Source organism: Anomaloglossus baeobatrachus, chromosome 3 (genome assembly GCF_048569485.1).
Source record: "Anomaloglossus baeobatrachus isolate aAnoBae1 chromosome 3, aAnoBae1.hap1, whole genome shotgun sequence".
NCBI classification, from domain to species: Eukaryota; Metazoa; Chordata; class Amphibia; order Anura; family Aromobatidae; genus Anomaloglossus; species Anomaloglossus baeobatrachus.
In genome coordinates this window covers 516,409,012-516,434,355 of record NC_134355.1, presented here as the reverse complement: position 1 = coordinate 516,434,355, position 25,344 = coordinate 516,409,012, and the positions used below count along the sequence as shown (strand labels likewise).

At 48.3% G+C, this 25,344-nt stretch overlaps 1 protein-coding gene across 1 annotated transcript; it reads left to right on the top strand.

The window, feature by feature from the left end:
- Positions 1-17,293: 17,293 nt before the first annotated feature.
- P2RY1 (purinergic receptor P2Y1) lies at positions 17,294-20,823 on the top strand. Its single transcript, XM_075340723.1, has 2 exons — positions 17,294-17,495; positions 17,973-20,823. The coding sequence occupies exon 2, from the start codon at positions 18,034-18,036 to the stop codon at positions 19,117-19,119; it is 1,086 nt and encodes a 361-aa protein (XP_075196838.1). The 5' UTR covers positions 17,294-17,495; positions 17,973-18,033; the 3' UTR covers positions 19,120-20,823.
- Positions 20,824-25,344: the final 4,521 nt, after the last annotated feature.

The window sequence follows — 25,344 nt, the reverse complement described above, 5'->3', positions numbered from 1 at the left end:
CTGCTGTCTGTCAGTATGGAGAAGAGCAGACAGCAGCTGCAGAACTACAAGGCTCAGCATACTCCATCCAGGACTGTATGCAGAAGTTTTTTGCCCAACAAAAAAATGACGTGGGCTTCGCCATATTTTTGTATACTAGCTAGGTACAGCAGGCAGCCACGGGCTGCCTCCAACCCCCAGTTGCCTATTTGTACCCGGCTGGGAACCAAAAATATAGGGAGCCCGTTTTTTTTAATTATTTCATAAAATAATTAAAAAACAAATGACGTTGGCTTCGCCCCATTTTTGTGTCCAGCCAGGTACAACTAGGCAGCTGGGGATTGGAATCCGCAGCACAGGTTAGCCCGAGGTTTCTGGGCGCCTCTGCTGTGAATTTCAGTCCGCAGTCGTCCCAGAAAATGGCGCTCTCGTAGAAGAGCCATCATCTGGTGCTGTATCCAACTCTTCCAACAGCCCTGGAGCCGGGTGGCTTGTTGGGTATTCATGAGTTAATACTGGCTTTGTTTTACTAGCCAGTATTAAGCCAGAGATTCTTAATGTCAGGCACGTTTGATCCGGCCATTAAGAATCTCCAATAAAGGGTTAAAAAAAAGACACCACACAGAGAAAAAATACTTTAATAGAAATAAATACACAGACACATTAGAGACTCCATCTTTATTACCCCCTGTCAGCCCTCCACGATCCTGCTCTTCTGTCTTTCTCGTTCAACAAATGCAGCTCTGCTACATCACTGCTGCATGGGGGAAGACGCTGCTTCCCGTGGAGCATTCACTCCGTGAAAGCTGCACGAGAAGCAGCGTGCAGCCTTCACTCCGTGAGTGATCAGTGCTGCTAGCGGTAACAGCGGTAACGCTGACAGACGCGTTACCATAGCAACGGTGCTCCCGGAGCCGCGGTTAGCGGTGACGTCACCACTAACTGCGTTGCTATGGCAACGGTGATCTCCGTTAATGACCGGCAGTGTCAGCCGGTCCCTAACGGAACGGGGAGGCGACCGTGTGCTAGAGCATGTCGCCGGTAAACGGCGATACACAAATGTGCACCGTGTACCGGAGAGATGCTCTTGCAGGTCCTACATGACACTTGTCATTTGACCAGTCTGTAGCCAATGAGATAATAGCCACGTGACTGGTCACATGGCTATTTTGACGTCACGATAGGTCCTGCATCTCTGCTGGCAGTGCCGGTCACCGGGAGGATTCAGCGATCATCGGATGGAATAGCGGCAGGAGACAGAGTGCAGGAGGGATCGCGGGGACCGGTAAGTGTTATGGCAATGTTTATTAACTGTATGTGTACATTTATAATGCATTTTTATGTGTTTGTGATTGCCTCCCATTATAGCCTATTGGTTCGAGTTCGGTTCGTTGAACGTTCGACGAACCGAACTCGAACGGGAGCTCCGTTTGGCGAACCGACCTTGAGCCGAACCGCGACCGGTTCGCTCATCTCTAGTCATCGGCGGCACGAGCAGGCTGTAGCAGCCTGCCATGACCACGTGAACCCGCTAATTTAATATGCACGCCCATCATCCCGCCCATCATCTTTCAGCGATGAAGCCAGCGCTGACAGGTGGGCGGGATGATGGGCGGGATGTTGGGCGGGTAATGCACTCATATTAAACAGCCTGCCTTCATGATCATCCCTGGCAACTACAGCCTGGAGTGATCATGTGCGGCTGTATTCACTGCTTCCCGCGCATAATCATCAGCGTGGGGTGCAGAGAATCAGTATAACTCACTGGCCACGATCCCTGCAGCACCGTGATGTCCTCCTGTCTGTGCCGGCGGTGTGGAGACTAGCGGTGCACACAGGGATGACGTCATCGCTATGCGCACGTGTCCACACGCAACCGCCGCCGGCACAGACAGGAGGACATTGCGATGCTGCAGGGATCGTGGCTGGCTCCACACTCCAGCACTGCTGCTCACACAGACGGGAGGAGCGATGCTGCAGGGAGTGAGGTAAGGGGTAAGGTGAGTATGAACGTTTATTTTTTTTTATGTGGCACAGGATGTGGGCCATATACCAGGATGGGGGTGTACAGTCATGGCCAAAAGTTTTGAGAATGACACCAAAATTATTTTTTCACATGATCTGTTGCCCTCTGTTTTTTAATTGTGTTTGTCTGATGTTTACATCACATACAGAAATATAATTGCAATCATATTATGAGTACCAAAAGGTTATATTGACAGTTAGAATGATTTAATGCAGCAAGTAATAATAATAATAAGTTTTATTTCTATAGTGCCAACATATTCCGCAGCGCTTTACAATTAAGACATGTACAGACAATATGAGACAATACAAAATAACAAAATTATGATACCAGGAGGAGTGAGGACCCTGCTCGTAAGCTTACAATCTATGAGGAAATAGGGGTATATTTGCAGTGTTGATCCTTCTTCTTCAGGACCTCTGCAATTCTCCCTGGCATGCTCTCAATCAACTTCTGGACCAAATCCTGACTGATAGCTGTCCATTCTTGCATAAGCAATGCTTGCATTTTGCCAGAATTTGTTGGTTTTTGTTTGTCCACCCATCTCTTGATGATTGCCCACAAGTTCTCAATGGGATTAAGATCTGGGGAGTTTCCATGCCATGGACCCAAAATCTCTATGTTTTTTTTCCATGAGCCATTTAGTGATCACCTTTGCTTTATGGCAAGGTGCTCCATCATGCTGGAAAAGGCATTGTTGGGCGCCAAACTGCTCTTGGAAAGTTGGGAGAAGTTGCTCTTGGAGGACATTCTGGTACCATTCTTTATTCATGGCTGTGTTTTTAGGCAAGACTGTGGGTGAGCCGATTCCCTTGGCTGAGAAGCAACCCCACACATGAATCGTTTCAGGATGCTTAATAGTTGGCATGAGACAAGACTGGTGGTAGCGCTCACCTCTTCTTCTCCTAATAAGCTGTTTTACAGATGTCCCAAACAATCGAAAATGGGATTCATCTGAGAAAATGACTTTACCCCAGTCCTCAGCAGTCCACTCCCTGTACCTTTTGCAGAATATCAGTCGGTCCCTGATGTTTTTTCTGGAGAGAAGTGGCTTCTTTGCTGCCCTCCTTGAAACCAAGTCTCCGCCTCCCAGTGCGTGCAGAAGCACTCACACCAGCCTGCTGCCATTGCTGAGCTAGCTCGGCACTGCTGGTAGTCCGATCCCGCAGCTGAAACAGTTTTAAGATACGGTCCTGGCGTTTGCTGATCCTTCTTGGGCGCCCTGGAGCCTTTTTGGCAACAATGGAAGCTCTCTCCTTGAAGTTCTTGATGAGGCGATAGATTGTTGTCTGAGGTGCAATCTTTGTAGCTGCGATACTCTTCCCTGTTAGGCCATTTTTGTGCAGAGCAATACTGGCTGCACTTGTTTCTTTAGAGATAACCATGGTTAACTGAAGAGAAACAATGATACCAAGCACCAGACTCCTTTTAAAGTGTCCAGTGTTGTCATTCTTTCTTAATCTTGACTTATTGATCGCCAGCCCTGTCCTCATCAACACCCACACCTGTGTTAATGGAACAATCACTAAAACAATGTTAGCTGCTCCTTTTAAGGCAGGAATGCAATGATGTTGAAATGTGTTTTGGGGGTTAAAGTTCATTTTCTTAGCCAATATTGACTTTGCAAGTAATTGCTGTTGCTGTTACTCTTTATGACATTCTGGAGCATATGCAAATTGCCATTAGAAAAACTTAAGCAGTAGACTTTGTAAAAATTAATATTTGTAGCATTCTAAAAACGTTTGGCCATGACTGTATAGCAGTATGTGGGTGTATGAGTGTCGCGGGCAGAGGAGGGGACGCTGCGCTCACCCACTGCTCGGGTCCGGCTGCTGCTGCTGCTGCTCGGTGGCTCGAGCGATGGTCCGGATCCCGGGGACTCGAGCGGTGTTCCTCGCCCGTGAGTGAAAGGGGGTGGTTTGGTTTAGGGATATTGTCCGTGACGCCACCCACGGTTGTGGTGAGATTGGTGACACCACCACTGCTCTGGATGGGGATCCCGGGAGCGATGACGGGGAGCAGCTTGGATGTTGGTTCTCCCCTCCGTGGGTAGGGGGTTGGTTGTCCCGGGGCCCGGTGAGGGAGGTAGGGATGTATGGCAGGCGGGTTACGGGACCTGGTGAGGTGCAGAGTCGCGGGGGCAGCGCTGTGCCGCACGGCACGGTGGTACTCACTCAGCCAATGATGAATGCAAAGTCTCCGGTAAAGCAAACAGCTGTATGGACGGGTCCCACAGACGGCTGCAGTGTTTCTCATCCCGGCAGGTTGATGGTGACTGCCTTTCCCTGCACCTGTGTTGTGTTATGGTTCCAATGGCTTCCCACCGGTAACCCGTTCCCCAGCCTGGATGGATGCTGAGGGAGCCCCTTTTGCCCACAGGCTCTGGCCCTGGGAACTGTAGCCTTGGCGGTGACTGTGTTTCCCTCTACGGTTTGAGCCGTTGCCTTCAATCGGGTCTTGACTGCTGGGAAACCCCGGAGGTTCCCTTCGCTAACGGATTTGACAAATTTAATGGCGACTCCTAGCCTTGTCGGGGTCCGTAAGCCCTGCCGGATGGTGCTGGCTTCTCTTTACTCTCCGATCCGGTACCGCCGGGCCACCTCCCGTCCACGGTCCATATGGTTTGCTCCAATTAGCCTCTCCTGCAGACGGTCACCACCGTCTGCCAACCTTACTGTTCCGTCCGGGCCACACACCCGGAGCGCCTTCAGACTGCTCCACTACCACTTTGCTTCCTCTCACTTCAACACTCTAATCTCATCTGAACTCCCTCCTTTTCCCGCCTGCAGGACTGTGAACTCCTCGGTGGGCGGGACCAACCACCTGGCCCACCCCCTGGTGTGGACATCAACCCCTGGAGGAAGGCAACAAGGATTTTGTGTTTGGCTTCAGTGTGCCTAACCGGGGTGTGGGGTGTGTTGGTGTAGTTCTGTGACGACCTGGCTTGTCCAGGGCGCCACATTCCCCTTTAGTAAAATGCAGACCGTCCGCGGGCTGCCCGTCCATCACCGGATTTATTTTAACTGCAAAAGAGTAAAAAACGGTAAACATGTAAAACAAGCATTTTTCAATCTTCCCACATCGGGAGGCACATTTCTTTAAATGTTACCAACATTTTTAATAAATACGGTTACGGCTTCCGCTCTTCTCCCACCCAAGCAACCTGGCCCTGTTGCTGCCCCTAAGCAAATGGGCAGCACCCCTTGACCCCAGTCCAGCACCAAGTTGCCCGAGCGGGTTCTGTCCCTTTCAGGGGACCCGCGTCCATGGGGACCCCTGAAACTCTGGAGGATCGCCACTGATTATGGTAGTGGCGGGCCTGGGCCATCACTTTCCTCCAGGCCCATCCTCCAAATCAGCCTCTCCGGAGGCGGTCACGGTTTCAAGCCAACAACATTTTTATTTAAATTCTACTAGTTCGTGGTTGCCGTGCAAGTTCTCGGGCCTGTCCGTAAGCAGTTCCTTACGCAAGTATACAGACAGTCCCCACGGGGACAACAGTTGCCGGCACGGTTGTTAATCAGGTAAACTTTTGGTTGATCATTTTCACTTATCATTCTCAAACTTCCAAACGGTACTCTCAACACATAAAGCCCCCCTCTAAAGAGTAGTTTCCCTGTACCTAAGTGGGGGTCTACCTAGGTTGGGACGAGTGGACCTTCGGGGCCCGGTATCAGTGGTAACAGGCGATGGGGCAGGGGGAACAACCAGTTCCTCCTCCCTGCTATCATATGGGACAGGCGGAGGCGTAGGGGAGCTGGGTACAGGTTCATCCCTGGGCACTGGCTCATGGTTGATCACTTCCATTACTTCCTCATACACGGGTTGTGGGAACAGTATCACTGGAAGAATCACCGCGCTGTTCTGCGTAGGCCAGTCTGCCGGAAAATCACCCATCATAGTATGGATCACCTCCTTTTCTTTCTCCGCCGGTCTGGGAACTGGAGTTTCAGCCGCTACCCTCAACGCGGGGGGGCACCTCTTTAGGTGGTCCCGGGAAACCATGGCCAGAGTTCCTCCTTGGTCACGGCTGATCTGGTAAGCCTTCCCATTCTCCCATCCTGTGGGCTGTATTACATACGGGGTTTGTTCCCATTGATCATCCAGCTTGTGGGTCCTCCTTTTTCGCTTCAGCACTACATCTCCAGGCTGGAAGGGACCAGCAGACGCCTTCTTGTTGAAGCGCTGCTCCTGTTGTCCCCGACTCCGACACAAGTTCTTTTCAACATATTCCTGGATCTGTCGGTACTGCACCCTCCGCCCAGTGTCCCATTCAGCTGTCGAAGGGAGCGCTTCCGGGGCTTCCAACCCCATTTCTAAATCCACTGGTAGCCTGCCGGGGCGAGCCCTCATCAGGTATGCTGGAGTGCATTTCGTCGAGCTGGAAGGGATGTTGTTATACATATCGACCAAGTCAGGTAGCTGCTCCGGCCACAGGTTCCGCTCTTTCAGCAGCAACGTCTTAAGGAGGCCCAGGACCAGGTGGTTCATCTTTTCACACATGCCGTTGGTTTGGGCATGGTAAGCCGTGGTCCGGATTTTCTTGCAGCCGTACAACTGGCAGAATTCTTGGAATACCTCCGCTTCAAAGGCCGGACCTTGATCGGTAAGCACCTTCTCAGGGTACCCATGTGATCAGCAGAAATAAGCCTGGAACGCTCTAGCGGCGGTACGGCCGGTTAGGTCTTTGACTGGGACAACCACCATGAACCTTGAGTAGTGGTCCACAATGGTTACAGCGTAGGTGTACCCACTTCGGCTGGGGGTGAGCTTTACATGGTCCAGGGCAACCAGCTCCAGCGGTTGATGCGTAATGATCGGGTGTAGGGGTGCCTTCTGGCTGGCCTCGTCTTTCCTTCTCAGCGCGCAAGGGCCACATTCTCGGCACCAGGCCTCCACAGATTCCCGCATTCCACTCCAATAGAACTGCTCCCTTTAACACATCTCCAGTTTCTTCCACCCGAAGTGCCCAGCACCATCATGGCACGCTTGCAGGACGGTGGGCACGTTAGCTTGGGGAATCACCAGCTGGCGGATCTTCTCATGGGTCTTCGGATTAATCAGCTCACGATACAACTTACCCTGGTGTAGATACAGCCGGGTCCGTTCTCGCCACATGCATTGGGCTTCGGCAGGGGCGGCAGGGTCTATTCCAGCAGCGCCCTGTTCCACCAGGGTCTTGACCAGGCGGACAGCGGGTGCCTGGTCCTGAGCTTCCTGACACTCCTGACTGGGCAGCAGGTCCAGGTTCACCCGTTGTTGATGGACATGCACCTTCTCGGTGGACAGCCGGTGAAATACAGGTAACTCAATCTCTTCGAGGTCATCATCCTCGGGCCCCTCTTCCGACAGGTGGGGCATCCGAGAGAGTGCATCGGCATTAACGTTGGCACGGCCGGCCCTGTACTTGATGGTGAAATCGTAGTTGGCTAGCCTGGCCACCCACCGCTGCTCCAACGCGCCAGCTTGGCTGTGTCCAGGTGGGTCAGCGGGTTATTATCCGTGAAAGCGGTGAATTTAGCCGCTGCCAAGTAATGGCGAAACTGCTTGGTGATAACACACACCAGTGCCAGGAGCTCAAGCTTGAAAGAGATGTAGTTCTCAGGGTTCCTCTCAGTAGGTCGGAGCTTTCGGCTAGCATAAGCAATCACCTTCTCCTGCCCATCTTGGACCCGGGATAGGACTGCCCCCAAGCCCACATTGCTGGCATCGGTGTAGAGGATGAATGGGTGGCTGTAATCAGGGTACGCTAGGATTTCCTCTCCGGACAGGGCTGCTCTCAGCTGGTGGAAGGATTCCTCATGCCTTTCTTTCCACACCAGTGAGGCTCCTAGGGGTCTACCACCTTTGGTCTGTCCCATGAGGAGGACTTGCATGGGGGCAGCCATCTTCGTGTACCCTTTGATGAAGCGGCGGTAGTACCCCACCAGGCCCAGGAACTGCCTCACTTCCCTCACCGTGGTCGGCCTCGGCCAGTCTTGGATGGCGGTGATTTTCTCGGGGTCGGGGGCGACACCCTCCGCACCCACCACGTGTCCAAGGTACTGCACTTTGGGCTTCAGCAGATGACACTTGGAGGGTTTCAGCTTCATCCCATACTTAGCAAGGGACGCGAACACCTCGGATAGGTGCTCCAGGTGGGCTTCATATGTTTGTGAGTACACAATCACATCATCCAAGTACAGCAAGATGGTCTCGAAATTTAGGTGTCCCAGACAGCATTCCATCAGCCGTTGGAAGGTCCCGGGGGCATTGCACAGGCCGAACGGCATGCTGTTGAACTCGCAGAGTCCCATAGGAGTAGCGAATGCAGTCTTCTCTCGGTCTTCTGGGGCCACAGCCACCTGCCAGTACCCGTTGGTGCGGTCGAGGGTGGAAAAGTAATTAGCGGTTCTCAACGCAGCCAGGGACTCTTCAATGCGGGGCAGAGGGTAAGCGTCCTTGTGCATTATCTGGTTAATCTTGCGGTAATCCACACACATCCGCATGGTGCCGTTCTTCTTCTTAACCAGCACCAACGGGGCGGCCCAGGGACTACAACTGTCCCTAATAACCCCTGCCTCCTTCATGTTCCTCAACATGTCCTTGGCACATTGGTAGTGTGCAGGGGGAATAGGCCTGTACCTTTCTTTAATAGGGGGGTGTTCACCGGTGGGGATGTGGTGTTGGACCCCTTTAATCTGCCCAAAATCTAGAGGATGTTTGCTAAAAACTCACTCATACTCCTGTACAACCCGGTATACCCCTTCTTTGTGATGTGTAGGGGTATCGTCAGTGCCCACGTGTAGCTCTCGGCACCACTCGTCTAACTTCCCCTGGGCTGGGTGAGTGCTGGCAGTAGGCGGTGAGATTGGGGAAACGGCCTCGTCGATGGTGTGCGGATCTAGAGTGAGCAACTTGGCAAGGGTAGCGTACCGGGGAAGCCTGACCTCTTCTTCCCCGCAGTTCAGCACCCTCACGGGCACTCTCCCCTTCTTTACGTCTACCACCCCTCGGGCGGCCATTACTGTGGGCCAATGTTCGGAGGGCATGGGTTCTGTCATGGCGGGGTAGTCACGCCCCTGGGGCCCTACCGCTGCCCTACACCAAATCATCATCTCACTCCTGGGAGGCACAATCAAAGGGGCTGCATCCATCACTCTCACTCCTCCAATCTTCCCTCCTGTTGAGTTCACATGCTGGCATACATCAGGGCCCGGATCTCACACTGCACAGCTCTCTGTCGGCTCCCCGCCGCTGTGGCGGCCAGCTGCTGCAATAGGGTCAGCACGTCACTCATACAGTGCTCCATCACATTAGTCCCTAGCACTACCTTCGGGTTATGATCACTGGATTCATTCATTATCACAATCATTCCCTGGTGCTGCAGTTCAGCTCGTCCCACAGTCATGGTCACTTGTTTGTACCCTACCTGGGTCAATGGGAGTCCATCAGCGGCAATCAGTGTCATACTGGTGTCTGGGGGGGCTAGTTCGTCTTTTCCTCAATACCGTTGATACAGTGTGTATGGTATGGTGGTTACCTGTGATCCAGTGTCCAGGAGAGCCATCAGCGGGATACCGTCCACTGCCACGGGGAGGATGGGTCGGGCTCACGGCAAATCCCACATCAGGGTGTTCCAGGGCCCAGAGCCGAAGTTGTTTGCGGTCCCCCGAGGACCTCATCCCCTGTACAAACTGTTCCACTAGCATTTTGTTGCTGTCCGCATCGTTGATGGGGTCTACCCGCTTCAGTGTGCGGAGGGCGGTTTTCAGACGCAAGGCGTAGTCCCGAATGCTATCCGCGGGCCGTTGCCGGCATTGGTAAAACTGCATCCGCAACTCGGCTTCGGTACGGGTCTCAAAGGCAGTCTGTAGCTTCTCAAAGATGGTGGCTACAGAGGACCGGTCCCCCTCGGCCCAGGTCTCTGCCTCCTGCTCAGCCGCGCCGGTTAGCTGCCCCAGCACTACCGCTGCACGTTGCTTGTCAGTTAGGGGGTACAATTCCAGTAGCAGGCTAAGCTTCTTCCGGAAGACCTGCAACGCATCAGGTTTCCCATCGTACTGCGGCAGCCAGGTAGCTCCGGGCACATAGGGCAAGGAGAACAGCATCACCTGAGCGAGAGCTGGGGCCACGGCACCTCCCGCCAGTGCGGCCGGGACCTGGGTGGGCCCATTCCCATCCGCGGGTGCCACTGCGACTGCGACCGCTGCTCCTCCAGTGGCTTCGTTGGGCACAGACATCTTGTTTCCGTCCACCTTAGTCTTTTTCCGTCTCCTCCTTGACAGGGGCGGGGTTTTGATTTTCGCGCCTCCACTGTTCGAGGAGACGCTCGAGCGGGGACTTTTCGCGCCCAAAATTTCGGCTTCTCAAGATTTTCGGCCGGACACCTCCGGTGGTCACAAGGCGCACCTCTACCAGACGGCAGAGCGGTAAGATCCTGTTTGTGACGCCAAGTTGTCGCGGGTGGAGGAGGGGATGCTGCGCTCACCCACTGATCGGGTATGGCTGCTGCTGCTGCTGCTCGGTGGCTCGAGCGATGGGCTGGATCCAGGGGACTCGAGCGGCGTTCCTCGCCCGTGAGTGAAAGGGGGTGGTTTGGTTTAGGGATATTGTCCGTGACACCACCCACAGTTGTGGTGAGATTGGTGACACCACCGCTGCTCTGGACGGGGATCCCGGAAGCGATGACAGGGAGAAGCTTGGATGTTAGTTCTCCCCTCCGTGGGTAGGGGGTTGGTTGTCCCGGGGCCCGGTGAGGGAGGTAGGGATGTATGGCAGGCGGGTTACGGGGCCTGGTGAGATGCAGGGTCACGGGGGCAGCGCTGTGCCGCACGGCACAGTGGTACTCACTCAGCCAATGATGAATGCAAAGTCTCCGGTAAAATAAACAGCTGGATGTACGGGTCCCACAGACGGCTGCGGTGTTTCTCCTCCTGGCAGGTTGATGGTGACTGCCTTTCCCTGCACCTGTGTTGTGTTGTGGTTCCAATGGCTTCCCACCGGTAACCCGCTCCCCAGCTTGGATGGATGCTGAGGGAGCCCCTTTTGCCCGCAGGCTCTGGCCCTGGGACCTGTAGCCTTGGCGGTGACTGTGTTTCCCTCTACGGTTTGAGCGATTGCCTTCAATCGGGTCTTGACTGCTGGGAAACCCCGGAGGTTCCCTTTGCTAACGGATTTGACAAATTTAATGGCGACTCCTAGCCTTGTCGGGGTCCATAAGCCCTGCCGGATGGTGCTGGCTTCTCTTTACTCTCCGATCCGGTACCGCCGGACCACCGCCCATCCACGGTCCATACGGTTTGCTCCAATTAGCCTCTCCTGCAGACGGTCACCACCGTCTGCCAACCTTGCTGTTCCGTCCGGGCCACACACCCGAAGCGCCTTCAGACTGCTCCACTACCACTTTGCTTCCTCTCACTTCAACACTCTAATCTCATCTGAACTCCCTCCTTTTCCTGCCTCCAGGACTGTGAACTCCTTGGTGGGCGGGACCAACCGCCTGGCCCACCCCCTGGTGTGGACATCAGCCCCTGGAGGAAGGCAACAAGGATTTTGTGTTTGGCTTCGGTGTGCCTAATCGGGGTGTGGGGTGGGTTGGTGTAGTTCTGTGATGACCTGGCTTGTCCAGGGCGCCACATGAGCAGGATGGGAGTATATGAGCAGGATGGGGATATGAGCAGGATGGGGGTATATGAGAAAGATGGGGGTATATGAGCAGGATGGGGGTACATGAGCAGGATGGTGGTATATGCGCAGGATGGGGGTATATGAGCAGTATGGGGGTATATGAGCAGGATGGGGGTATATAGCAGGTTGGAGGTATATAGAGAGAATTTGGGGACATTATCCCCATAACAGTGTCAGCAGCAGATCCTCGCCCCATAACAGGGTGTCATGACCACATTTTTTGCTTAAAATTTTATTTTCCTATTTTCCTCGTCTAAAACCAGGGTGCGTGTTATGGTCCGCTGCGTCTTATAGTCCAAATAATACGGTAAATTGGGTGTAAATAAAAAAATAAGTGAAACTAGACAATAGACTGGCATTAACGCAATAAGGATTCAGACTAATGATCTTTATTAAGTGGTCGTCTCGGAGAGATGTATGTCGCCGAGGACTATGGGGTACTCGGTCTTGGACCATATATGTACTGGGATTCTGTGTCACGGTTGTGTAACGGCCGATGCCCGGTTCTGTGACCCTGAGGACGCTTTATAAAAGGGGATATATACAGGGGAGATGAAAGAGTTTATATTGTGACGCCACTTGCGGGTTGCAGTTATGGTGATGGAACCGCCGCTGCACAATTGATTACCACTAGAGCTGATGGTGATTGCAGCCTAGATGGTAGGCCTTCTGCAAGCTAGGCCGGGCCCCAGGGAGTGAATGGTGGGATCTGGTGCACAAAGAAGGGAGACCACACATTGGGGATGCAGTGCAACTGCTATTTTACTCACAATGGTTTTGGGCTGTGGCTCTGAGGACTAGAGATGAGCAGTGTTTGAATCAAACTGTTCGTCAATCTCAAATTCGACCTGTTTTAGGCGATGTTCGAGTTGTTACGACGAACAAGAATAATTAGCTTCAAGTTTGACAGTTCGAGGTTATGTTTGATAACGGTTCGATCACCAAAAGCGTAACTGGCTTTTCACAGTAATACTGTCATTCAATGTTAATACAGTGGAATCTTTGTTAACGAGAACAATCCATTCTGGGGCTGTGCTTGTTAAGCAAGTTACTCGTTTAGCAAAGCAAGATTTCCCATAGGAAATCATTGCAATGCAGACAATTCCTTCCACAATTGTTAAATGTCCCATCCCGGTCCCCTATTGTGTCATTCAACACACAAACACACACAAACACAAACAAACACACACAAACATACACAAACATACACGTACACACATATTATGCTCACCTTACGTTCTGTTCCATTGCCAACCTCCTGGGACTTGCAGTTTGCCGGTACAAGATGTGTATCGGGTAACCATAGCGACCGATGCCGGAACTTCCACTGCCAGAACACTGGCATCAAAGGTGGGAGCCGCTTGCCTCTGATTGGCCAACGCGCTGCCATTGAGTCTGACAGAGGAAGTTCCTACACATCCTGTAGCGGCGAACTACGTGTATCGGGTAACCATCGCGAAGAGGGAGGAAATTCCTCTGTCAGACGCTACTCAAAGGCAGCGCGCTGGCCAATCAGAGGTAAGCAGCTCCTGCCTTTGACGTCAGCACTCTGTCAGCAGAAGTTCCAGCATCGGTCGCGATGGTTACCTAATACACATCTTGTAGCGGCAAATTGCAAGTCCCAGGAGGCTGGCGATGGAACGGAAAGTAAGGTGAGCATAATATGTGTGTGCGTTCGTGTTCGTGCATGTTTGTATGTGTTTGTGTTTGCCTGCCATTGTTTTCAATGGTCTTCGAAGGTGTTCGAAAGTGTTCGACGAACGTTCGACGAACACACCCCAAGTTCGACGAACCGAACTTGAACACTAGGGTGGTGGCTCATCTCTACTGAGGATGGCTGGTTCAGGCCTCTGCTCCCTTTTGTTCCAGTGCCAGTGTGGTGACTTGGTAGTCTCTTTCTCCAGCACCTCTCACTGGTTGGTGGGACCCCATAGCTTGGAGCAGTTGTGGGTCCCTTACTGTCTGTTGGCATTCTCTCGTCTGTACGGCGGGGAGTGCAAAGCCTGTAGGGTGGGTATTCTTTTCCGGTCCCTGGCTCAATCCTTACTGCTGGTGCCCTCGGATTCTTTGGGTCAGTGAGGTCCGTGAAGGTCCCCTCACTGTGCAGGTGTTTGTCAGCTTGCCTGGAGCTGTCACCTGAATTAGGGCCCTATGCCCCGTCGGTGCTCTAGTTCCAGGGGTACCTGGCTGTATCCTCCCTGGCAGCGACTCTCCTGCACCACCTAAATCACTGCTACACAATCCCGTCTGGAGACACATCAACTGTTACTACTGGACTCCCTGTCTGTTCTGTTTCTGTTCCCTCCCACCGGGTTGTCGGTTAGTAGACTGGACTGGCTCCAACTCTGGGTGGCCATCCATTGGCTCCCGGACTAGTCAGTCACCCTTAATTTGGAGTGGGAACTGGGGATGTTATGTGTTTTGGTGGTACCAGCACTGGTCTTCCAGGTCCCTGGGGGTAGGCCCTGCGTCTTTGTCAGGATGCAGTACCTAATAGTGCCCTGAGGGGTTTAGGGGAGCTACATTCCTCCTTGGTTAAACACAGCACATCCTCGGACTGCAAAAGAGTAGTACAGGTTAACTTTTTTTTAACTTTGTTAAAACATCAAAATTATTAACATTCTTCCCACACAGGGGAGGCATTTCTTTAACTGTTGCAAACTAGAGTACCTCACCATCAACCACCACCCAAAGGTCCTGGTCCCCAAAACCCCTAGGAGGAAGGTCACCGCAGACCCTTCCTGTGACCTTTTCCTCTACTGTTGATGGCGTTGATGATGGTCCTTGTGGCAGGTTGTACTCTGGTATTGGCATAACCGGTGCAACTATTTACACCACGAGAGTTCGGGTCATTACCAGTCCAATGACCAGTGGTCCATTTTTATATCAAAACTGTGCGGTATTATGCAAACATTTTAAACTGAACAACACAACTGGATAGCCTGGTTCAGCTACCAGAAAGCTGGAAAGGGCCCATCTAGATCACCTGGCCTCCTGGGATCAGCATTCTGAATCTGAGTGCACTGATCTGCCCCATGAGTGTCCTCTCCAACATGAGCCCATTCATAGGTAGCGATGGCTGCTCCTCCATTGCCCGGTTCAGAGGTTTTCATATCTGCAACCGAGCAGCTCGCTTGGAACAGTACCTGATGATCATCGGGGGAGGCGGTGTCCTCCTCCGTGGCTCCCGGTGAAGGTGCAGCCTGATTGGTCTCGGCCGGGGAAGGCAATGAATCCTGGTCCTTCTCAGCTGAAGAAAGTGATGCGACCTGTTCTAGTCAGGCCGGCGGAAGCAGTGCAGCCTGGTCCTTCTCGGTTGGGGAAGACAATGCGGCCTGGTCTGGTCTGGCATGGTCGGATGGTGGTGCAGTCCGGTCGACGAAGGGTGCCAGCATTCGGGTTGCAGCAGGCTGGGAGGGTCTTGCGTGATATCTCTGCCATCGGTGCCCGGTACTTGTGGACCAGCATGGCCACCACCTCCTCCATCATTTCCACTCTCCACTCCGCGACCTGCCAGAGCTGCTGCGCCCCCACCGTCCAGCACTGTTGTTAGACCTCTGACTCTAACCTCTCTGCCGTCCAGGTCCCGCTACATTCCCGTCACCTTGTGCCTTTATCTTTCCGTCCCCTGTGGTTTTTCTCACTACTCTCTCAGGGACTTGAGCACTTCGGGAGCTTCCGGGTTAGGGCACCGCCTCCTTCCACCCATGCTTGCAGGAGTCGTGGGCGGGATCCCCTTTTGGGCGCTTTTACTACAGTGATGGCTCTGTTATTTTTTCACAGATAATAAAATGGCAGCAGTTTGCACACAAAAATAGTTCAAAAGGCGCACATCATCCATTTCAATGGATCCAGTCCATATCCTGTTCGCAGCGCCAAGAAAAAGCTGTGTCGCTCAGGGCCATGGGGTACTCGGTCCCGGGCCGTATATGCATGGGGATGCTGTGTCATGGTTGTGTAATGCCTGATGCCCAGTTCCGTGACCCTTGGGATGCTTTTTAAAAGGGGATATATACAGGGGAGATGAAAGAGTTTATATCGTGATGCCACTTGCGGGTTGCTGTTATGGTGATGAAACCGACGCTGCACAATCGTTTACCATTTGGCCTGATGGTGATGGCAGCCTGGATGGTAGGCCCTCCGCAGGCAGGGCCGGGCCCCAGGGAGTGAAAGGTGGGATCTGGCGCAGAAACAAGGGAGACCACATGTTGAGGATGCAGTGGAACTTCTGTTTTACTCACAATGGTGTTGGGCTGTGGCTGTGAGGACGGCTGATTCAGACCTCTGCTCTCTTTTGTCCCAGTGCTGGTGTGGTGACCTGGTAGTCTCTTTCCCCGCTACTTCTCATTGGTTGGTAGCTTGGAGCGGTTGTGGGTCCCTTACTGTCTGTCGCCAGTCTCTCGTCCGTACGGCGGGCAGTGCGAGCCCTGTAGGGTTGGCATTCTGTACCAGTCCCTGGCTTAATATTTACTGCTGGTGCCCTCGGATTCTTTGGGTCAGTAAGGTCCATGAAGATCCCCTCACCGTGCAGGTGTTTGTCAAGTTGCCTGAAGCTGTCGCTTGACCTAGGGCCCTGTTCCCCGTTGGTGCTCATGTTCCAGGGGTACCTGGCTGTACCCTCCCTGGCAACAACTCTCCTGCGCCACCTAGGTCACTGCTACACGATTCCGTCTGGAGACACGTCCGTCCCCTTCAACTGTCACTACCGGACTCCCTGTCTGTTCTGTCTCTGTCTCCTCCCACCGGGTTGTCGTCTAGTGGACTGGACTGGCTCCACCTCTGGGTGGCCATCCATTGGGTCCTGGGCTAGTCATTCACCCCTAATTGGGAGTGGGAACTGGGGAAGTTATGTGTTTTGGTGGTACCGGCACTGGTCTTCCAGGTCCCTGGGGGTAGGCCCTGCATCTTTGTCAGGATGCAGTACCTAGTAGTGCCCTGAGGGGTTCAGGGGCGCTACAGATGCATCACAGAAGTATTATTTGCTCAGCTCTTATTTTTGCACTGTGATTTATATTGTCATTTGTTTAAAAGAACTGAGAGTCCTCAGTGGTTGACACCTTTTCATGGCTAACTGAAATCTTTTCAGTTAGCCATCTTTTCAGTTAGCCATTAAAAGATATTAACCACTGAGGGCTCTCAGTTCTTTTCAACAATTTTTTTTCTCTTCTGGCTAACACAGTACAAAGATATATTTTACCTGTATTGTCATTTGTGCATTAGGAAAGATCAGATGTTTTGCCACACAGGTCTTTAATATTGATTGTAACTTTGTTGTGTATTTTACTTGAATAGCACCATCATATTCCATAGCACTTTACCTTGCTGCTGCCCTCCGAGTAGTTACACTAACATGCATCTAATCTTCATACGTGATCAAAAACCAAATACAACTGATTTTCGCTTCCGCTTGCATGAAAACCTTCTTTTCTTCACTTCGGTTGTCAAAAAGGATCATAGTGAAAGGCAAGCTGAGAATAATGCGAGCCTGTGGGAACTACTTCTTATCAGAATGCATGTTGTTTTAGAGGGATGAGCTGAGAGACCACGCCTGCACTGCCTGTGACAAGTTAGTAAGGAGGCTGAGCTGTGCTCCCACCCACCATCGCCTCCCTCCCCTCCTCACTGTGTCTCTCTCATTCTCTGGAGAAGTAGTGCTGTACACTTTCTCTGTGTGAAGGAATCAATGTGGAAAGGCAGACTCTCGCACTGTGCGTCAAAGGCAATGCAACTTTTCGCACACTCTCACTTGTGGTTTATGGGTTCCGGAGATGGCAACGACAGAGGTTTTTGATTGCAAAGATCAGAGGGACTACGCTGTGAGGTAGGCATGGCTTCTAAAAGAAAACCAGTTGTACACACCCGTGCAATGCAAGTGGGTGGAAGTTTTTATAGATTGTGCCCTTTGCACTTCCTTCCATGTTAATGAGATGACCCCACATAACTTTCATTGCTTGCTACTAGGTTGTCGCTTGCATTAGTCCATTGTCCCTTGGCATTATGTCCTTTGATATTTGGTCACTAGAGAAGAGAGAATCGATTTGCCAGGTTGGAGTTTCACACAGATTAAAGTTGATTTGCCTCCTAGAGTTTCAATGGAGAAGAGATCTTCTTAAATAAAAAAAAAAGATTTGCTCATCTCTACTGGTCACCTTTGTCGAAGAGTGCAGAATAAGCTGGGAAGTTTGCTGCTTGTGTAGCTATGCATTGTAATTCAACATTAGGGGCCATTCTCAGCTCCCGAAATTACCTGATTATTTATGTAGTAACTGCTACCTCCTCCTTACCTTTTTCCTTTTAGATGATTGCAGCCACCAACCTCGTTGTTTTCCACTCCCTGCCTGTTTTGACTTGAAAAGACCATGACAGAAGTCTTTCTATCAGCTCTTTTGAATGTTACTCAAAGCACTTTGCTGGCAAGTGGCTCATCTACTGGGAATGTCACAAAATGCTCTTTGACAAAGACAGGCTTTCAATTCTATTACCTCCCCGCTGTGTATATAGTGGTTTGTATCACAGGATTTATTGGTAACAGTGTGGCAATATGGATGTTCATTTTTCACATGAAACCGTGGAGCAGTATCTCCGTCTACATGTTCAATTTGGCACTTGCAGATTTTTTATATGTCCTTTCCCTCCCAGCGCTGATTTTTTATTACTTCAATAAAACTGACTGGATTTTTGGGGATGTCATGTGCAAATTGCAAAGGTTTATATTTCACGTGAACCTGTATGGAAGCATTCTGTTCCTGACTTGCATCAGTGTCCACAGATACACAGGGGTAGTACATCCACTCAAATCACTTGGGAGGCTGAAGAAGAAAAATTCCATCTACATCAGTGCTCTCGTCTGGTTCATTGTCATCGCTGGTATCTCGCCTATTCTATTTTTCTCTGGTACTGCTATGAGGAAAAATAAAACCATTACTTGTTTTGACACATCTTCTGATGATTACTTAAGAAGCTACTTCATATACAGCATGTGCACCACTGTTTTTGGCTTCTGCATCCCTTTTATACTAATTCTGGGATGTTATGGATTAATCGTTAGAGCTTTGATCTACAAAGATATGAACAATGCTCCCCTGAGAAAAAAATCTATTTATCTGGTTATTATTGTGTTGACTGTCTTTGCGGTTTCATATCTGCCTTTCCATGTGATGAAGAATCTGAATTTGAGAGCCAGGCTGGATTTTCAGTCCCCTGAAATGTGTTCTTTCAATGACAGAGTATACGCCACCTACCAAGTGACTAGGGGTCTTGCTAGCCTCAATAGCTGTGTGGATCCCATTCTATATTTCTTGGCAGGAGACACCTTTCGGCGGAAGCTGTCAAGGGCAACTAGGAAAGCATCTAGAAGAAGTGAAGCAAATGTGCAATCAAAGAGTGAAGAGATGACTCTCAACATCTTATCGGAGTACAAGCAGAATGGAGACACAAGCTTGTGAAGAAGAATTGGATTTCTTCAGACACCCAACTGTTAACACTATGGGGGATGCATTATCTAAGATTATGGCTGTTTCTTTCTTGTAATGATTTTACGGGTAAAAGTCAATTGAAATACTAAAACAGGATAAGACTATTTATCCGTAAGAAGGCAGAAAGTTCTAAGGCATCTTGACAGACATTTGCATTCCCATCACTGTCTGAAAAACAAAGGGTTGTTTTCACTCCAGGATCATTTTATCTCCACATTATAAATGTATTCTTTTCCAAATTATTCCAGATTTTACTGTGAATAAGTTTTAACTACTGCTAACACGGTGAAGGAATGTATCTCAAAAAGTTGTAATGTGCTGATATTTAAAAAAAAAAAAGTATTAATAATTAGGTGACTATATTTTTTTTTTTCTGTGTACCTGCTTTTCTTTGAAGCAATGGACATATGAAATCATTATTTTACTGGAAAGACATTTGATTTTAGAAAACAAAGTGTTGTTGCAATAGAGATGTACTTTTTTTGCTAAAAAAAAAACCACCTCAATTTAAAGCTTAGCTAGAGGTATTTACTCGATACTACTGCCCTTTCATCATCTATGTCTGTATTAACAAGGTTGAAAGAAAAAGAGGCAAAATGGAGTAAGAATTGTCTATCCAAATGTTTATGTAACCATTGGGAACGTTACTGGTCACATAGAGGTGATTGAGGTGATGGTCAAGAAGAGGTTATGTCCTTGGCCATTCCAAGGAAGGGTGTAGCGTAAGCACTTGTGTACATGACAAATAGATTATCGCTCTTTAGCAGAGTGTCAATTGTCTGACAGTTTTATTGCACAAAATGGGCTATTTAACAAAAATATAACAAAGCTAAATGGAGAATTGAACATTTTAGAATTTGGATTCCTTATGAACAAGGGCTCATTGTGGAAAAGGTCAATACTACCTACTCTAAGCACTAGACTAGAATTTCTGTGAGGTGTATGATAGAAGACTATGAGAAACATAATATGCTGTATGAGATTTGGTGTTTTTTTTTGTAAACCAGGCTAGACTGTATGCCTGCAGAATGCAAGGCTGTGTGTCCCCTTGACCTCCAGATCCAGATCTGCCCTGGTACCACTAACTACTGAGAAACACAACATATGTAGATCTCCAGAAATGTTTCTCAATTCTGGGCATCAAGTCTTTTTTTTCTATTTAGTTCTCAGCAACTAACAGTACAATAATGTTCTCGAAATGTGGCATGATGTATCTCGATATCATGTCAATAGATGATATGAAGGGATAAATGTGATTTATATGTTAAACGTACTGTGTATGTTTGGAATATAGTACTGTATGTGTTTAATGCTTACGTGAAAAATGTTTTATTTTTGTACCATTATCTGTAATTTAATATAGTTCAGTAAATCTGTTTTACCTGTGATTAACAGTGCCATTTAATTGATTTGCCTATGGAGACAGTGTTACTTGACATTAAAGCCTCTCTCAGGTTTTGTAGTTCAATTACTAAATGTGTTAAACTTTCACAATAAAAGGGTATTCATTTTCTTATGGCGCTGTGATATTTGCATGCAGGATATATGTACAGCATGGTAGTAGTTCATAGATACTAAACAGCAAGAAAAACAACAACTTTTGACCCCAAGTGTGTCCGGTGTTGTACTTGGCCATTTCAAACTCAAAGAGACCCAATAAAACTATGAAATATGTTCTGCTGTTTTTATATTATTAAGTACCAGAAGTCAAGTAAGGAGTCTACTGGATGTAGACTGAGCAGCCTAAGAATGGAAAGGCTTTGCCGTGTAGGAACCTGCATTTAGTGGACCTTTTTCTATAAGAATATGAGAGATGTCAGGCAGCCTTAGTGGTTTCACACGTCTTCAAGGAAAGAAAACTAGTCACTGTCCCTTTCTATTTGTAGAGAGCTTTTTCAATGTATGTGAGAGGAGAAGGTTCATAGGTTTCACTTCATACCAGGAGATGGACTTCTATGCAAATGTAGCTTTAATCTTTGTGCCATTGCTTTTTCCCCATGTACACAGTATATGACAGAAGAAAGGTTCCACTCATTACCCTAGATTACAGAACATGCCTTTGATAGAAGTTTTCAAGACAAAACATTATTCAAATTCATCTCCATCACCGCTATGCTATTATAGCATGACATCCATCTAACCTACATTAATGTGTTTTCCAAACACAGCATAAACAAGTGTACGCTACTCTGATTGAATGGCAAGCGGCATTACGACATAGAAAATCATGAATTTAAATAAGCAACATAGGCACAGATATTAGAATAAGCAGACATGGTACATTTTAATTAACAGGACTGTTCTTCTGTAAGTCAATTTACATCACTATTCACGATTCAGTTTTAACTACAAAACGTAGAACTGGTTCCACCATTTTGTGATTTGACATTTTTGTTATTCAGATCCCGCCTGGTTGTCTTATTCAATTAGAAACCATAAAGCCATATTGTTCCATCTTGCATTTGTTTTCCATGTGGATTTAATACTGTTAATATAATTACGTACTGTGTGTAATGTAATATGATCTACGGTGGGTACGATGGGTACATCACCTAGCTAATTACCCTTTTGGGTCGTGTTGAGCTAATTTAAAATGCTTTCTTCAAACTAGCTCTCTTAGAAGGGTGTTCCTGCTCTCAAGGACCAGTATCCACTGAAATGATTGTACAGCCATTGATTTTGACTAGTGAAGTGTAATGCTCCACTTTCTTTGTAGTGGCGCTGTATGGAAAATGAGACCTTGCACAATTTCCCAGCAAATGATCATGGAGTTCACCAACAGCAGGGTCCTCCTCAATAAATCAATCTCTAAGGAACCATCTTTCTAAAAATAGGATGTGCTCACCAGACAACCTCCTTTTTAGAAGATTATTTTTGTTTTATCTTATTGTGTACTGGAATATTCAGTCTTAGCTTTGTTGTTCTTGATCCTCTGTATTTTAACTTTTTGGGAAATGAATAGCATGCACTGCAGAAGAAACATTATTCAATCTCCGAACATTTCAGGCTTGGCATTAATTATGCTTCTTATTAACATCCTTAACTGTAAAGCATCAAGAGAAGTAGAGTTTATTACAACTAGACCTCAGACACTTCACCACTTTGATTCTATGGCTCCTTATGCTGCAGTTAATGGATTTGTCCCCTTCATAAGTCAAGTAGTTTGATTTGATATGCACAAATTAGATCTTTTCATGAGAACATATGGCAGCATGACTGTGTCTGTATAACTCTGTAGAACTATCCTACTCCAGGTGGTTGCTATTTTTAAAATGCTAGAATTAGTTTGTATACAGCACTGAAGACCCCACACGTCTCTAAAGAAAACACACTTCAGGTTCTAGTTAATCTCAAACAAATAAGATCAGCTCTAAATATTTCTTGGCTTTAGAATTTTCTACAAATGATAGAGAAAGGACAGAGCTAATTGTATGCAACTACTCAGTCTTTATAGCCTGGACTTGATCAAAGGGAATTGGGGCACCTGGGAAATTTGTGGTCGTGGTCCCAACCTCATAGCAATATCGTCATGGTAAATACTGACGGCATCTAACTACACGTAAAGTGCATGGAAGCAGTAAGTGTTGTATATTGGACCTTAATATGCCTATTCACATTAAGTATCTCCATCTTAGTAAGTGATGTCAAATAATTTAGGAGCATGAATCTTGAAAATGGAGGGGCTGCATTGCTGCTTCAGTAAACTGTCCCCTGCATTTTATCCACTGCACAGAAGCACTCCTGACATCCAGATATACAAGGAACTACAACTGGCTCCATTTACTTGACAAGGAACTATAACTGGCAATATTTACTTGAATAACGTCATGTTCAGCCAGAAATGCTCCTGTGCAGGAAAAAACTGTTAGGGGATGTAACACTGATGCAACATAGTAGATCCTTGAGGGTACGCTTCCACTTACACATAGCTTCAGATGCGAGAGCATCGGAAGCAATATGCTAATGACCATCTGCTGCGGGTGTTAGCTGAGGGTCATGTGACTGTGATGTGATCTTGCGATCGTATTACAGCTGCAGAAAAGAGGGAGGGAACACTTTCTCCCCATCCCCTCCGCTACCTGTCTCTGCATACATCGCACTGCAGTCGGTTTACATGTGAGTGCAGTGAGATGTTTCACATGCTCCCATAGACTTGTATGGGGGTGCGTGATCTGAGAATTGCTGCCAAATGCAGCATGCTATGATTCATTTCTCAGGTCAATATGGCATGAGAACTCATTCGCAGATGGACAATGCCCCATAGTTTTTCACTGGTGCGAGTGCAATACGATGTTTTATCAAATTGCACTCGTCCGTGCAAAATTCAAGTGGAACCTCATTCTCAGCCTCGGTGGGGAGGTCTAAATGTTGGAGCCCGAATGTTCTTTAAGTGATGGCAAATCCTAGCAGAATGCTATCATGTACTGCAAAGCTAATACTTCTTTAAATATTTCGCAATATCTGTATGTTGCCTTTTAGAGATGCCCGTGAAGAGGCAGATAAAGAGTGGGTGGTAGAGACCCCATAGCACTTTTTTTTCTTACTATAGACTAACCCTGGATCTATCCATATACATTAGGCCTCCTGTAGAAAAACACCTGAAGACAAAATTGAACTTCAGGTGTCATATTTAAATGAAACATTTTTTTCATATCACGATCTTTATTAAAAAATAAACAACCTAGCAATCTTACAATTTTCATATTTCTTCCTTTCAGGAAGAGTTTACAGGGGTTTCTTATCAGTAGATGCAGGATTACAATGACAGGTAACACCTCTATAACAGCTGATAACACATGATCCACCAATCCCAAAAAGGTGATATCACATCTAATAATCCTCCCTGCACATTGACTTTTGCACAGGCTCATAAAATGCATTGAATGGAGTCTGTCAGTAATATCAACCCTCTTAAGCTGTCTATATGAGCATGTAAGTTATAGGAAGCTGAATAAAATGGTACCTGATCTGCATGTGATTCTGCCTCCAGAGCTTATGTTTAAAGAGAACCCATCACCAGATTTCTCCCTTATGAGCTGCGGCCACTACCAGTAAATCCTTATATACAGCATTCTAGAATGCTGTATATAAGTGCGCAAGCTTATCTATATAACGTAAAAAAAGCTTTTATTATACTCACCTGCTCTGCATTTGGGTCCGATGGATGTCACTGGACTTTGTCCGGCTCCTCCTCTCTTCCTTCCATCGCCGTCCTCCTTCCCAGCTCCATGTTGATGATACATCCTACATCATCCACACAGAGTCTAACATTGCACTCCTACACATGTGCACTTCTCTCTGCCCTGCTGAAGGAAGAGCAAAGTACTGTAATGCACAGGCAAGAGGAAAGGTAAAAGACTGCCCGCGCATGCACATTACAGTACTTTGTGCAGAGAGAAGTGCGCGTGTACAGGAGCACAATTGAGGCCTCTGTGGGGATGACGTTGGATGCGTCATGCACATGAAGAAGGGAAAAAAGACGGCAATCTCAATCAAGGAGTAGGTGCCAGACCAAGACAAGTGATGGCCATCGGACCAGACTACCCTGCAGGTAAGTATAATAAAAGCTGTTTTTTCAGTTATACAGAGAGGCTTAGACACTTATATACAGAATTGTAGAAGACTGTATTTAAGAGCACACTGGTGGTGGCTGCAGTTTATAGGGGAACAATCTGGTGACAGGTTCCTTTTAATAAAAGGGGGAGTTAGTGTGAGACATGTAACTTCTTCAGAACAGTAGAACTGAACTTTTTCTCCATATAAACACATTTGCTGCAGCTTTCACAGCTCTGCCTTTTTGCAACAATATTGTAACACTGGCTGGCTGTGAGATTGAAGCTCTGAGAGGAAGCAAATGTGTCCTTTGTGATCATACACAGCTCAGTAGTGAGATCAGCAAAGTAGAGAGCAGCAGTTATATATCACACTTGTAACGACCCCTTCTACTTATAATAAGCTCAGGAGGCAGAATCTCATGCAGATCAGTATCCGGCTCATAACCTGGAACAGTTCAATTACATCTAAGCAAAATGTGGTTTTCTCGCGAAAAAGACATTGGATTACTAATATCAAGCTATCATTTTATTTACGTTCCTGTGATCCACATGCCCATATAGATGGCTTTGGATGGTTGATCATACTGACAGATTCTGTTAATACAATTGATTGAGTTGGGGGGTGTGACTACTCTGGCTA